The 15411-nt window shown below is 41.3% G+C and overlaps 1 protein-coding gene across 1 annotated transcript; it reads left to right on the plus strand.

Moving 5' to 3' along the window:
- Positions 1-1644: 1644 nt before the first annotated feature.
- LOC130490846 (vomeronasal type-2 receptor 26-like) lies at positions 1645-15147 on the plus strand. Its single transcript, XM_056864653.1, has 4 exons — positions 1645-1932; positions 8584-9465; positions 12613-12739; positions 14246-15147. Exons 1-4 carry the CDS (start codon positions 1645-1647, stop codon positions 15145-15147), a joined length of 2199 nt encoding a protein of 732 aa, XP_056720631.1.
- The last annotated feature ends 264 nt before the right edge of the window (positions 15148-15411 follow it).

A 15411-nucleotide genomic window follows, 5' to 3' on the forward strand; every position in this document is an offset into this window, starting at 1 on the left:
TCCATTCTAACTAATAGCCATGAATACCCCTTTCCTCCATGAACATGTCCACTCCCCTCTTAAAGCCCTCCAAGCTGGCAGCCATCACCACATCCTGGGGCAGGGAGTTCCACAAGTTAACGATGTGTTGTGTGAAAAAATACTTCCTTTTATCTGTTTTGAATCTCTCACCCTCCAGCTTCAGCAGATGACCCTGCATTCTAGTATTATGGGAGAGAGAGAAAAACTTCTCCCTGTCCACTCTCTCCAAACCATGCATAATTTTATAGACCTCTAATTTTCTAGTATTGAAAAAGCCATGAAGAGTTTCACTTGAAGTACAGTTTTAAGATGCTTACGAATTCACCATGCACCAAAAAGCATGGCAACTGCTTCCCTTATCTTCCAAGACAAGTAAATGATAAACATGTTCTGAAGTCTTGCGTGTTGAGCTTACTTACAATGTAGACTATGGCCCTGTTTCAGATTTTTCTCAACTTCAGCAAAATTATGGATTTGGCCCACTGGTAAATTCTACTGGCCTTTGTGTTAACAGTTAACAGTCTTTGTCCCTTCCTCCTTCAATCAAATTCCTAAATGTCCCTTTAAATAACATTCCAGTGTTATAAGAGACCCCCAGAAATAGAATGAGTGGAGCTGGAGGTATATAGCATGGTGGGTAGGGTTGCCAACCTCCTGGTACTAGCTGGAGATCTCCTGCTATTACAACTGATTTACAGCCAATAGAGATCAGTTCACCTGGAGGAAATGGCTGCTTTGGCAATTGGACTCTATGGCATTGAAGTCCCTTTGTTATTGTTTTTTCATGGTTCCAAGAATGTACCCTTTACTAGGTCAAATGTCAGACTCATCTTCATCTTCTGGCATTTAAAAAAAGTTTATTGTAACGATACTATCTTGAAAAAGGCTTGAATGTGTGTGTCAACATAAATAATATTGCTTATTTGCTTTTGTTTAGTTCATAAATGCAGGACTGGCTCCAAGAATAAGAAAACAAAACATATTTGGAGCTGCTTTGGAATTCTGTGATTTCGAGGGCCTGTATACTAGAAACTTCCATACTGACCAATCCTATTAGGCTGAGGTCTGAAGAAGTCAAAAGTCCAGGAGCTGGATCCTGACCAAACTGCCAATTTCCACTGAGATCCCCTTCCCACTGTAGGCCCCTTCATGGCATTCCTCAGGGTCCCCAATCCCCCCCCATTTTGTGGAGGTTAGAGGGCTGCAGTGTGATGAAGGAGGCAGGAAAGCTTAATTCCACCAATGGAAAATTTAGTCTGGATCTAACCCCATGTGTGCACTCCAAGTTCATTTCATACGTCCCTGGATTGGGGGGAAAGAATGGCTTAGATCCCCCAGAGTTGAGTGCAATGTTCTCTCCGCCCCTCCCACAACAGCCTGAAATGTCTCTCTTGCATATTGTTCCTGGGTCCCTCAAAGACCAGAACTGAGTGGCTGTCATTTCAGGTGGTCACAGGAAGGGGGAAGCAAAAACCTTGCATTCCATGAGTGGAAATCCTTCCACCTATGGAAAAGCTCTGGCAATATGTTATTGTGATGTAATAACCAAGCACCTAATGTTGTTAATGTCATCTTCTGAATCTGATGGACTAGGATGCCCAATATAACTCTCATTGCAGGGTAATGACACAAATCTACCAGCACGTCCTCGCCATGATATTTGCGGTAAAGGAAATCAATGATAATCACGAGATGTTACCCAACATCACCTTGGGCTTCAACATTTATAATAACTATTTCAGTCCAATACAGACCATTCATGCCTCAATGGAACTTCTTTCCACACGGCACAGATTCATCCCTAACTATAAATGTGAAGTTCAGAGCAATCCATTGGCCGTTATTGGAGGACCAAACTCAAATATTTATCTCCATATGGCAACCATACTGTGCCCTTACAAGATTCCACAAGTAAGCTGTCTTCATTGCTTATGCTAACAAAGTATCTTTACTTCCCTTAGCTTTGAGGTATGCTTCTTGAAGTCTAATGATTGAAAATTGTGTGATTTAAATGTAGGGGGATTGACTTTGCAGTCAATCAAATGAAGAAGCACAATTCTACTGGTTCATTCAGAGCTCTGATTGAAAAATAACTCATGTGTATTTCTTTACTCATGTATAGGCAACCAATGTGAGATTGGATAGCATCCATTGTGTATTTTCTCAAGCTACTTTAAAGTAAAGAGTGAATTCAGGTTAATGGAAACTTTCCACGTGCATCAAAATCAAGCAGTGTTATTCCTGTACTATACCACTTCAGTCTATGACTGAATCAAATTAAGCAGAAATTTGCATGTTGGGATAGTTCTCCAGTTTTTTAAAAAAAAACCCTGTATAGATTATCTGTATAGTTTTTCTCCCCCCATTGTGAAGCAGGTAAGCTTCCAATTTATACCCATAGATCATACCAGGAAAATTAATTTACTTTTTAATTTTATGGTAATAAAATGTTAGGACTCCCTATTGAAAAGAAGTCAAAATTAAATGATCTTTCTCCATGTGATTGATACAGAAATATCAGTTGTTCATATTGTCCTCGTATGATTATGGTTTCCATGTTGTGGTGAGAATAAACCAATGCTTTTCAGGATGGTCCATTGCATAGGCTCATTTTACCTGTCTCTGAGAATTTGAGGGGGCAGCAAAGACCTGAGGAATGAAATACGAATGAGAAGGGAAAATGGCAACAACTGGGAACATGGAGGGTTTTTTCTTTCTTTCTTCCCCCCTTTTTTTAATTGAAATTTTCAGGATACAAAAGAGAAAAAGGGGAAAAGAATAGGAAAATAAACATCACATCTTGATCCTTGTCCAGTACAACCACCACCCTCCCCCTTTTCCTGAATAAAACAATAACCCTTAATTCACTAACATTACTAATTGTACTCATATTTCCCAGTTCATATTTCCCTACTGTAAGGGTAGGTCCTGTCTCACTAACCTATTAGAGTTTTTTGAAAGAGTCAATAAGCATGTGGACAGGAATGAGCCTGTGGATATTGTGTATTTGGATTTCCAAAAAGCTTTTGATAAAGTCTCCCACCAAAGACTGCTAAGCAAACTTCATAGTCACAGGATAAGAGGGAAAGTCCTCTTATGGATTGAGAGCTGGCTGAAAAATAGGAAGCAGAGAGTAGGAATCAATGGTCAGTTCTCACAATGGCGGGATGTGAGCAGTGGGGTGCCTCATGGATCTGTGTTGGGACCTGTGCTTTTCAACCTGTTCATCAATGACCTGGAGTTGGGGTTAAACCGTGAAGTAGCCAAGTTTGCAGATGACACCAAATTATTTAGGGTGGTTAAAACAAAATAGGACTGTGAAGAGCTCCAGAAGGATCTCTGCATACTGGAAGAATGGGCATTACAATGGCAAATGAGTTTCAATGTGAGTAAGTGTAAAGTGATGCATATTGGGGCAAAAAATCCCAACTTCACATATACACTGATGGGATCTGTGCTGGCAGCGACAGACCAAGAAAGGGATCTTGGGGTGGTAGTGGCTAGCTCAATGAAGATGTCAAGCCAGAGTGCTTCTGCTGTAAAAAAGGCAAATTCCATGCTGGCCATAATTAGATGAGGAATAGAGAATAAAACTGCTGATATCATATTGCCCTTGTACAAATCTATGGTGGGACCACACTTGGAATACTGTGTACAGTTCTGGTCACCACCCCTAAAAAAGGATATTACAGAGCCTGAGAAGGTGCAACCAAAATGATTAGGGGACTAGAGTAACTGTCCTATGGGGAGCGGTTAAGACACTTAGGGCTGTTTAGCTTAGAAAGAAGGCGGCTGAGGGGAGATATGATAGAGGTCTATAAAATTATGCATGGTTTGGAGAGAATGGACAGGGAGAGATTTTTCTCCCTCTCCCATAATACTAGAACACAGGGTCATCTGCTAAAGCTGGAGGGTGAGAGATTCAAAACAGATAAAAGGAAGTATTTTTTCACACAACGCATAGTTAAATTGTGGAAGTCCCTGCCCCAGGATGTGGCGATGGCTGCCAGCTTGGAGGGCTTTAAGAGGGGAGTGGACATATTCATGGAGGAGAGGGGTATTCATGGCTGTTAGTTAGAATGGATACTAGTCATGCTGCATACCTATTCTCTCTAGTATCAGAGGAGCATGCCTATTATTTTGAGTGCGGTGGAACACAGGCAGGATGGTGCTGCTGCACTCGTCTTGTTGGTGGCTTCCTAGAGGCACCTGGTTGGCCACTGTGTGAACAGACTGCTGGACTTGATGGGCCTTGGTCTGATCCAGCAGGGCCTTTCTTATGTTCTTATGTTCACTACTGGTACAAATTTCACTTACATACTCTATTCTACATCCCGTACCTTTGTCTTATTATTGTCTAGATAGTCATAGTTCGTTGATTATCTATTTGAACTAACTCCAGCAGTTCTATGTATCATTAACACCATTATCTAAAACATTAAGTCACGCATATCTATCATAAAAAGGTTGCCTTCTTTGGTTATGCTTGTCAATCATCTTATTCTGAAGCAAAGCTGGTAGTCTTGATATAGACGCTTATTCATGCATTTTTGTAATTCACACTGTTAATTCAGGTATCTCCTTATCCTTCCATTTCATCACAAACAGAGTTCTCACAGCCGTCATAGCATATTGATGCTTCAGTTGAGTTAGGATTATTCCAAGCAAAAAGTAGTTAGCTTCTCGTTCAAAATTCATTTGCATCAATTCTTGTATCTCTTAGTGTATTAGCTTCCAGTATTTTTGAGATTTCTTACATGTCCACCATTGGTGGAAAAAGGTTCCTTCAGTCTCTGAGCATTTCCAACAATTGGCTTGATTAGATTTATACATCTTTTGTAGGTCTTTCGGAGCATAATGCCATCTACAAAACATTTTATACCAGTTCTCTTTTACTGACTGTGATCACGAAAATTTAATTTCAACCTTCCACATTTTCCCCCACATTTGCATTGGAATCATCTCTCTGCATCCACTTCACCATGCAAGTCTTCACTTGTTCCAATGCAGTTTCTATTGACAACAACAACTTGTATATTTTAGACAGAAGATTATCTTGTGTTTTTGTGATCATGTGTTCGAAATCCATAGGTTTCCTATTCTTCGAATTCTGTATATAGTCCATTCTTAAACTATGTATAACCTGGTGATATGCGAACCAGGAAATTTTAAAATTTCCTTCCTGTAGTTCCTGTAAGGATTTTATCTGTCCTTCTTTCTTAATCAAATCATTATAAGTCAGGTAGTCATTTCTGGTCCATATATATAGTCCATATATGCCTCTGTTGGTGACATCAAGACAGGTGGAGAAGAACTAAGGATCCTTCTTAATGAATTCCAAACCTTCAGTATCTGAACTGTTAAATTCTCAGTATTCATGCTTTTTAAAAGTTTCATTGACTTCTTAGAGCACAACCAAGAGTGAAAACCCGATTCAAGGCCAGCCTTTTCAAGTCTGATTGTCTGGTCTTCTGGATGTAGAATCCAGTCTGTCAGTGCCACCAAAGTTGCAGCCTGGTGATAAAGTTTCAGATTTGGCAAGCTGACTCTGCCTCTGCTTTTCTTGTCTTGCAATACCACAAATCTAACTCAGTTTCTTGCCATTCCACACAAATTTGTTAATGATTTGTTGCCATTTGGACATTTTTGTGGGACATGTTAATTGGTAATGCCTGGAACAAAAATTTAAGTCTCAGCATGACATTCATTTTAATCACTGCTATTCGACCCATCCAAGAAATTTGAAGTCTATTCTATCTTTGAAGGTCTTCCTCTATTTTTCTCCATACTTATTTATAATTTAAGTCAAAAAGTGTATCTGACCCAGTGGGAATTTTTACACCCAAATATTAAACACTTCTTCACTATTGCACATTGAAACATGTTTTGAATGTCTAATCTTTCTTCATCGGAAACATTATAAAGAATCATGTTTGTTTTGGTTTTATTCAGTTTATATCCAGAATAGTAGCTGAACGTATCAATCTGTTGCCTTATTTCCTTCACTGAAGTCTTTGGGTTTTGACACATTAACACCACATCTTCTCCATAGCTTCTGAATTTTATATTCCTGGTCTGTGCTGGTCTACAACCGTAACAACAATAAACAAACAATATATTCCTGATCTTCATATTTTAACCCCTCTATTCTAGGATCCTGTCTTATCTTATTTGCGAGTATCTCCATAGCCATATTAAACAATAAAGATGATAATGGCACCCTTGTTTTGTTCCTTTTTGTATCTTCAGTTGGTCCGTTAACATCCCATTGATCAACAATCTTGCACTTTGAGCGGTGCATATGGCCTTTACAGCGGTTAAAAATTGACTTCTGCAGTTTATCTGTTGTAATACTTTAAAAAGAAAATTCAAAGAAGCATTGTCAAAGGCATCCAAGAATACCATCGTCGCTTTTCCTGTATTTTTCTTAATATAATTAATTGCTGCCAGTACCACTCTAACATTGTCTTTCAGCTGTCTCTTCAGAATGAACCTGGTTTGGTCAGAATGTATTATCTTCAGAATACATCTCTTCAACCTTTCAGTTAAAATTAGTGCAAAGATTTTATAATCAACATTCAGTAGAGAAATTGGTCTATACACCCATGGAGAACACCTATCTTGTTCCTCTTTCAGAATTAAAGAAATATGAGCTTCTTTCCATGTTTCCGGAATTTTGCCTTCTTAAAGTAAATTGTTAAAAACTTTTTGCAATTGGAGAATCATAATAAGGTCCATCTTTTTATAATAACTTGCTGTTAATCCATCTGGGCCAGGAAATTTGTCTAATTTCAGTTTTCTAAAGGCATCTGTTATTTCTTGAATTGATACTTTCTGGTTCAAAATGTGATGATCTTCTAGAAACTCTTTTAAATTTGCAGATTGTATGTAAGACTCAGGATCTGTCTGGGCTGTGTCATTGTTTTGATAAAGTTCCGAGTAATAATTTCTGAAAACTTCTTGAATATCTTCTTCCTTGTTAGTCACTTGTTCAGTTTGAACACCACCAGAATTCTTCTTTTCACCAACTCTTTTTTTAAAAAACATTTGCTAGGAATCTGCCTGGTTTGTTTACTTGTTCAAGAATCAAAATACTTATGTCTTACAAATCTTAACTTCTTCTGCATCTCTTCTTCTTCAAGCCCTTCTATTTCATGTTTCAAGCTGAAAATCTTTAATAAATCTTGTTTATTTCCTGAATTGTGGTGTGCTTCTTCTAGGTGTCTTACAGCCCATTCCTGAGCCAAGCCAGCAGCCCAACCCAAAGGCCTTTGGAGGCTGACAAAGGTCTCCGCCGGCACAGGGGCCCACAACGCTGGCGCCCAGAAGGCGCACGCCAGCATGAGTGGCCCCAGCACCAGCATGCAGGCCCAGACACTGTTCCTCGGCCACCGCCGCGGCAGTGCTAGGCCCGGTGTAAGCTCCAGTCCTGCGGCAAACCCATAAACAGACATCAGCAGACGGCAAATCCACAAAAGCAGTTTTATTGGGTAGAATCGACAGGTTTCAGAAGCCATATTCAAAAGGACACTAGTAAGGGTCAAAGGCAAGGCACATAGCATATATGGGAGAGCAAAAGGAGATAACCGGTTACCCAGGCAACCCCACCCCCCTCCAACAGGCAGGAAGGAGCACTCGGTGATTCCCACAGTATGGGAATCTATGAAGACTAAACATGGGGCTTAGACTGGCCTTTGACAGAATAGCACAACAGCACCTGGAAGCAGCACTACCACATACCATCCTCATGGCCTGCTGCTGACACCCGGACTCCGCTGCAGCCTCCTGCCGGCATCCAGCCACCGGCATAGGCTGTGGTGGCAACCTGGGAGGCGTTCTGATGCCCCGGGAGGCATTCCTGGGATCTTCTGGTGCCAGCCGGGGGGCGGGGCTGACATTAGTCGGCCTCCTGAGCCGTTTCGGCTCAGGAACGCCCCCCTTTTTTGCCGAGATATGCCACCTAAAAGGTATGTAAACCCTATGAGGATTGCATGGATTTTTTGCGCCGGTCAGAGGTTTTGGCACAGCCAAAACCTCCTTAGGAGGCAATGCCGCTGGGCTGCCTCCTAAACCAGGTGCATGCATTCCTCTCAGGAATGCACTGTTAGTTACAAATACAAATTCTCCAATTTTAAATATCTCTCTATTTTCAATTTAGAAGCAATGACAATAAGTCTACCTTTCATATAGGCCTTGTTCTTGGGAACATGGAGGGTTTTTAAGTGGTAAAATAATCAGAAATATCGACATTAACCCTTGGTGGCCCATTTCAGTACTTTCCCCAGCTTGTCAGTATACTTTTTGAGATGTGGCAGCAGAATTGTGATGCAGTATTCCCCATAAGGCATATCCAGTGAGGGCTCACTGCTTTATCATTGTATCCCATTTACAGAAATGAAGTTCCTAAATGCTCATTGAAGAGTTCAAATGAAATCTCCCTGATCTCAGCTGCAGTTGAGAAACATCTGAATTTTGTAAATATATAGCTGCGCGCGCACACACACACACACACAAACATTTGGGAAACCTTTCTTTCTCTCACCTTCCCCCTCCCATATTTAGATCATTTATGGCTCTACTCCAGAAGAGAATAACAAAACACAAGATGTTTTCTTTCACTGGATGTTCCCCAATGGGGCTCATCAGTACTATGGCATTCTCCAGTTATTACTGCATTTCAGGTGGATGTGGGTTGGAGTGATCTATTTAGATGTGGACATTGAAAAGACATTTCTACACAATGTGCTTCCCATGTTTTCCCGGAATGGTATCTGCTTTGACTTCATACAAGTATTATCAGAAATAACGTTTTCTATTGATGTTGCAAAATACATGGAAGAAGAAACCAAGCTATGCCAGACTATCATGAGAAGCACTGTCACTGTTGTGGTTTTGCATGGTGAATTTCAGACCACAATGAGGTTGAGAAGTTTGCTCCGCTATGCAGAATTTGAGGAATTACCAATAAAGACCAAAGGTATAGTCTGGATCATGACTGCCCAGATGGACTTCACATCAGATGCCTTCCAAAGACATTGGGATATAGACTTCATCCAGGGGGCTCTGTCCTTGGCAGTTCACTCAAAGGACATGTTAGGATTCCAGAAGTTTCTTCGTCTCAAACACCCTACCTCTGAAAACAAAGATGGTTTTATTAGGGACTTCTGGGAACGTGCATTTAACTGTTTCTTTCCTGACACAAAGGCTAGGGAAATCTGCACTGTGTTAGAAAGGAATTTTGGGGAAATGTGCACTGGAGAGGAGAAGCTGGAGACCCTTCCTGGCTCTGTCTTTGAGATGCACATGACTGCCCACAGCTACAGCATCTACAATGCAGTATATGCTGTGGCACATGCTGTGCATGCCATGCATTCATCTAAATCAAAGCACGTATCTATAAATGATGGATGGGAAAGGACGCCTCTGAATGGGCAGGTGTGGCAGGTAAGCTCCAGAGAATGTGGGCTCTCTGTATATCTGGGTGCATCAACAGGTTCTAAGATTGCCTCAGCTCAGGCTGAAGATTTGGTTTCAAAGAGCTATGTCTGTACAACAGTCTACTCATTGCAGTTGTAGCTCAGATTAAGACCAGAGTGGACTTTAATTTTCCTTGTCATGCAAGGACATTATTATTCAGTAGTAGGGACTCTCAGAGGCAGGCACTGGCAAACCACCTCTGTTCATCTCTTGCCTTGAAAACCCTACAAGGCCACCATAAGTCAGCTGTGACTTGATGGCACTTTACACCCACACACACACACACACGGCTCTCTCCACTCCCATACTCACTGTGTGTTTTTATCTTTTTGGTGAACAGCAGGAAAAAAATTAGAGTTCTAACAAACATTGTACCCCACCTTTTCCAAATGGGGACTCAATGCTGTGGGTAGAGACCCATTCTGTTTTTCAGCCACCAAAGTGATAAAAGGGCTGCAGTCATGGCTTTTTTGTCTCACTCATACCCTGATCCTGAAAGCCTTCAATGTGAGGGTCCTTCTTCCCTTTTGAACCCTCACAAATTTTTCTTCTGCTACCAATAACTGTGAAGAGTTTTTAATATTTCTTAAACCCTACACCTTGTTTGTGTGAGGAGAAAGCTTCCCTTTCCTCCCCCCAGATGAAATTGAGAGGCTGTAGCTGATTTTATAATTATGAATATAAATTGAAGTTTATTATTTACAGAGAGGTAGATAGATTGATTGCTTTTCTTCAATAGAGGCACAAAGCTTAGTTGGTTAGGAACAGTTCAAATCTTAAATGGTTACAGGCACAGTACTTAGTTCTCAGTACGGTCTCTTCAGGCTATTCAGTAAATATATTCAGACTTTGTTCAATATATTCATTACACTCAATATACTCTGTGTGGACTCAGTTTACCCTAGCTCAAAGAATACCAGAGAGTGGAGGTTTATCCACAACCTTTCCCACTCCTCATACTTGCCCACCTACTGTGGAAAACAAACCTTTCTTCCCCAAAACACTGAATCAGGAGTCTCCCTATTTCAGGAGCCACCTCCCACTTAGTGATTGAAGAAAGGGTTTTCTCTCTCTACCACAATCTTCCCCTTGTCACCACTGAAGTTTGGTTTGTACAAGCTAGGTAAAATTTGAACACACAGGTTCTAAGAGTCTCTACACACAACTGCACCGTTCAGGAGCTCAGAGCTAAAAGATCAAGAACTTCTCTCTCCCTCCAAGAAGATTCCTATCAGCTCACCAAACTCCGCCCACCTTCTTTGATTTGGGGCAAAATGCAAGAATGGAGGGCAGACAATGGGATCAATGAGAGGAGCAAAGTTGTAAAAGTGAGGTGTCTACTTTACTGCAGGTAGCCTAAAAACATGACATGTGAGCTCTCCAAGTTAAGAATTTGCAGTAGTACTGAGAGAAAAGTGGATGCAGAAATTGCAACATGTATCTATGCATATGTGTGTGTAAGTTGCAACCAACCCTGTAGGTTTTTCAAGGCAAGAAACTAACAGAGGTGGTTTGCCATTGACTTCATTGGTGGTCTCCCATCCAATTTCTAACCATGGCTGACCCTGCTTAGATTCTGAGATCTGACAAGAGCAGGCTAGCCTGGGCCATCCAGGACAGAGCATGTGTCTATGTACAGGCTATTTATGTATCTATGTACAGCTATTTACTAGGCATCTATAAATGATCATTCTTTTCTTAAATGTTCTCCTTCCATTTCGGTATCATATTTATTAGGTTCTGTTTGTTTATTTTGATTGATTTATTAAAATATTTATATCCCACCTTTCCTGGTGGCTCAACACAGTCCCCAGGTTGGGCCTTGTCTTGATTTTATCTTATGAGTCTCTTCTTGCCAGTATTGTTCTGTAAAGTGTCATGTATGAAAATGTAAAATATGATCACCCAAAGATAAATGTTTGTATGGTTTTATTGAATACAAGAATTTAATTTCCTCCACCACAATTTAGCTTCCCCACTTTCTGAGAAGCATCTCATTCAACAACAGTGCTGGAGATACAATTTCGTTTGACCCAAATGGGGAACTAATATCTGGATTTGATATTGTAAACTGGGTGACATTCCCAAACCAGTCCTTTCTTCGAGTCAAAGTTGGACAGATAGACCCAGATGCTCCCTCAGAAGAAGCATTCACCATTTGTGATGATACCATCCTGTGGCCCCATAGCTTCAACAAGGTAAAGGCCCCACATATGTTACCTGGAGCTTACTTGCCACACCTGCCCATCCATCCAGGCATTTTTCTTATGTTCAAAAATGGTTCCCTCTTTAGTAGGGTTGCCAGGTCCCATTCTCCACCAGGAGGAGGCTTTTGGGGCTGGGGCTGGGGTGGCTATTGCATGCGCAGCCACATGTGACATGATTACATAACTTCTGGGGGTAAACCCAGAAGTGCCTCATCACGATGGGATGATTTAACACTCAAACCTAGGATTGGGCCAAAAATTTAAAAATCAGCAAATTTCAGGGTTGGCTTTATTGGGTACAATTTTTTCAGTAAACCCAGGATAAGCTGAATACCCATACTGATAAATATAGTTATTCAGCTTATTTCTGGGTTTACTGAAAAAATTCAGGCCCATTATCGTTTATGGGGATTTTCCCTCCAAAGCTCTTGTGTCTAACCAGAGCAAAGTGATACCATCACTTTGTGTGAATCATATTAATGATTAATATGAATATGACTAAACTGAAGCTACCATACTTTGGTCACATTATGATAAGAGAAGATTCACTGGAAAAGAAAATAAGAAAAAATAATGCTAGGAACATTTGAAGGCAGTAGGAAAAGAGGAAAACCCATCATGAGATGGATTAACTCAATAAAGGAAGCCATGGCTATCAGTTTGCAAGACCTGAGCAACTCTCATTAATCATACTAGATGTGTTATGTTTCGTCAAGTTGCTTCTGACTTATAATTAACTACTAAGGGTTATAGTAGGTCATTATAAGTCAGAAGCAACTTGACGGAACATAACACATCTTGTATGATTAATGAGAGTTGTTTAACGCTTTTTTGTAAGGTGCCTTGAGTTCCCTTCTGGGTGGAGGTGGAAGAATATAAATACTTAATTTTTTTAATTCATGGACAGGTGCAGCCCCTTTCTGAGTGTAATGAGCGGTGCCATTCTGGTTATAGTAAAAGAAAGAAAGAGGGGAAGCCATTCTGCTGCTATGATTGCTTTCCTTGTCCAGAAGGGAAGATTTCAAATGAAAATGGTAAGACACATAGTGGGTAATGTTCATCAACTCTATCGACTGTTATACACTTGGAGGTCAGGAGCCATTTATTTATTTATTTCATTGGATGTATAGCCCTCCATCCCTGGCAGATATATATGCACTACTACCCCATCTAATGTTTCAAAAGTGTTTTTTCCTCAGTTCAGATAAATCTGATATAAGCATGGAAGATGGTATACTCTTGTGTATATAGTGCCTCATCTGACTGAACCAAACCAAGTACTACACCATAGCCTGACAAGGTAGTGCTAGTGATTACTTCCAAGTTGAGCTATCCAGGGTGAAAAGACACCTTCAGTGTCAAGACTACCTTGATCGCAAGGGTCCTAAAATGTTGGATGGCGTTGGCCCATCCTCTAGCAATTTTTTTTTCTATTTCAAAACCTTTATTGACATATACAACATTCAAAAAGTATGTAATCAGACAATTTCACTCAACAGAGTTCACCTGTTCCTATTTACAATAATGTTCATGAATCCACATAGCTTGCCGCAAAAACTTGGCTACATAGTCAGTTGTGGCCACATCCTGGGTAGACATAAGAAAAGCTAACTTGTGCTCAACCAGATGCCACTCCTTACTAGCGAAGAATGGATTGATAAATTTAAGATGGATTAAGATGGATTATCTGATAAAGGGGGCAGTGCAAATGGACATGTGCAACCGCTTCTACGTATATGATTTGTTCCACAAGGGCATAACCTTGCTGCGAGTGGTATTGATTGAAATCTCCCCTGTAATATTGATGAAGGTAGCATGTTGAATCTTGCTAACATATATGCCCTCCTTTGTTTTGGATCCATCAGGTGAGGAAAATAGGATGCCACTGAAAAATAGGTTGCCACATTCATTTAAGGCCTTGTAATATAAATAATATAAATAAGGAGCCCCGTGGCGCAGAGTGACAAGCTGCATTACTGCAGTCTAAGCTCTGCTCACGACCTGAGTTTGATCCCAATAGAAGTTGGTTTCAGGTAGCCGGCTCAAAGTTGACTCAGCCTTCCATTATTCCAAGGTCAGTAAAATGAGTATCCAGCTTGCTGGGGGTAAAGGGAAGATAACTGGGGAAGGCACTGGAACCCCCCACCTCCGATAAACAAAGTCTGCCTAGTAAACGTTGGGATGTGACATCACCCCATGGGTCAGGAATGACCTGGTGCTTGCACAGGGGACCTTTACCTTTTAAAAATATAAATAGGGTTGCCAACCTCCTGATCTATTAAATCTGATCTCCAGGCAACAGAGATCAGTTCACCTGGAGAAAATGGCTGCTTTGGAATGTGGACTCTATGGCATTATACCCCACTGAAGTCCCTCCCCTCCCCAAACCCTCCCCCCCTCAGGCTCTACCCCCAAAATCTCCAGGTATTTCCCAACCCTGAACTGGCAACCCAAAGTATAAAGTTGTGATTGCTGAAACTATGTTTATACAAGCCTATTAAGTATATATCTTCAATGGAAAAACATGTTTTATTTTCCAGATCTGGGTGACTGTTTTCAGTGTCCGGAAGATCATTACCCAAATGACAAGCAGGACCTGTGTATTCCAAAAGTTATAACCTTTTTGTCTTATGAAGAACCCTTGGGGACCAGTTTGGCCCTTATTTCTTTTTCCTTTTCTGTCATCACAGTTTTGGTGCTAGGGATATTCCTGAAATACCACGACACACCCATCATCAAAGCCAATAACCGGACTCTCTCTTATACTCTTCTCATCTCCCTTCTCTTCTGCTTCCTTTGTGCTCTACTGTTCATTGGCCGACCTGAGAAAGTGACATGTCTCCTGCGACAAATCACCTTTGGCATTGTCTTCTCAGTGGCTGTTTCTTGTATGCTGGCCAAAACCCTCACTGTAGTTTTGGCATTTGTGGCTACCAAGCCAGGATCCAGCATAAGGAAATGGATGGGGAAAAAACTGACCACCTCCATGGTTCTTTTCTGCTCCCTTATTCAGGCCACTCTTTGCGGCGGGTGGTTGGCCACATTTCCCCCATTCCCTGATCTTGACATGCATTCAGTAAGGGGAGAAATCCTAGTGCAATGCAATGAAGGGTCAGTCACCATGTTTTATTGTGTCCTGGGCTACATGGGCTTGCTGGCCATGGTCAGTTTTGTTGTGGCTTTCTTTGCCAGGAAGTTACCAGACACTTTCCAGGAAGCCAAGGCTATTACCTTTAGCATGTTGTTGTTTTGCACCGTTTGGTTGTCCTTTCTTCCCACCTACTTGAGCACAAAGGGGAAGTATATGGTTGTTGTGGAGATCTTCTCCATCTTGGCATCTAGCACTGGAGTCCTGAGCTGGATTTTTTCCCCCAAATGCTACATCACTCTGATGAGACCAGATCTGAACAAAAAGGAACAAATGATAAAGAGATGGAAATGAAGAAAATGAAGAAAAAGCCCCCTTTGGTTCCCCCCCCACAGAAACTGCTCCCTCCCCCCCCCCACACACAGACTCTGCTTCCCCCCTCACACACACACACAGAGGAGAAAAATTATAGAGAAAAGCCCCAAAACGGGTCTTACTGTGGATGTCTTCTGTTCCATCTTCTTAGCACCTGCCCCGCCCTTGCTCCCCGCAGCTCAGCTGTTTGTCGGGGCTGGGAGCTTTGGGCGTGGGCGGCAAGCTCTGCTAATTGCAAACCCC

The sequence above is a fragment of the Euleptes europaea genome, chromosome 18 (assembly GCF_029931775.1).
Source record: "Euleptes europaea isolate rEulEur1 chromosome 18, rEulEur1.hap1, whole genome shotgun sequence".
In the NCBI taxonomy this organism is placed as follows: domain Eukaryota; kingdom Metazoa; phylum Chordata; class Lepidosauria; order Squamata; family Sphaerodactylidae; genus Euleptes; species Euleptes europaea.

Coding starts and splice junctions, on each gene's coding strand:
- LOC130490846 (XM_056864653.1), top strand. CDS start 1,645: ATGACACAAATCTACCAGCACGTCCTCGCCATGATATTTGCGGTAAAG. Junction 1,933..8,583: donor GCCCTTACAAGATTCCACAA/GTAAGCTGTCTT, acceptor TCCCATATTTAG/ATCATTTATGGCTCTACTCC. Junction 9,466..12,612: donor TGAATGGGCAGGTGTGGCAG/GTAAGCTCCAGA, acceptor ATTCATGGACAG/GTGCAGCCCCTTTCTGAGTG.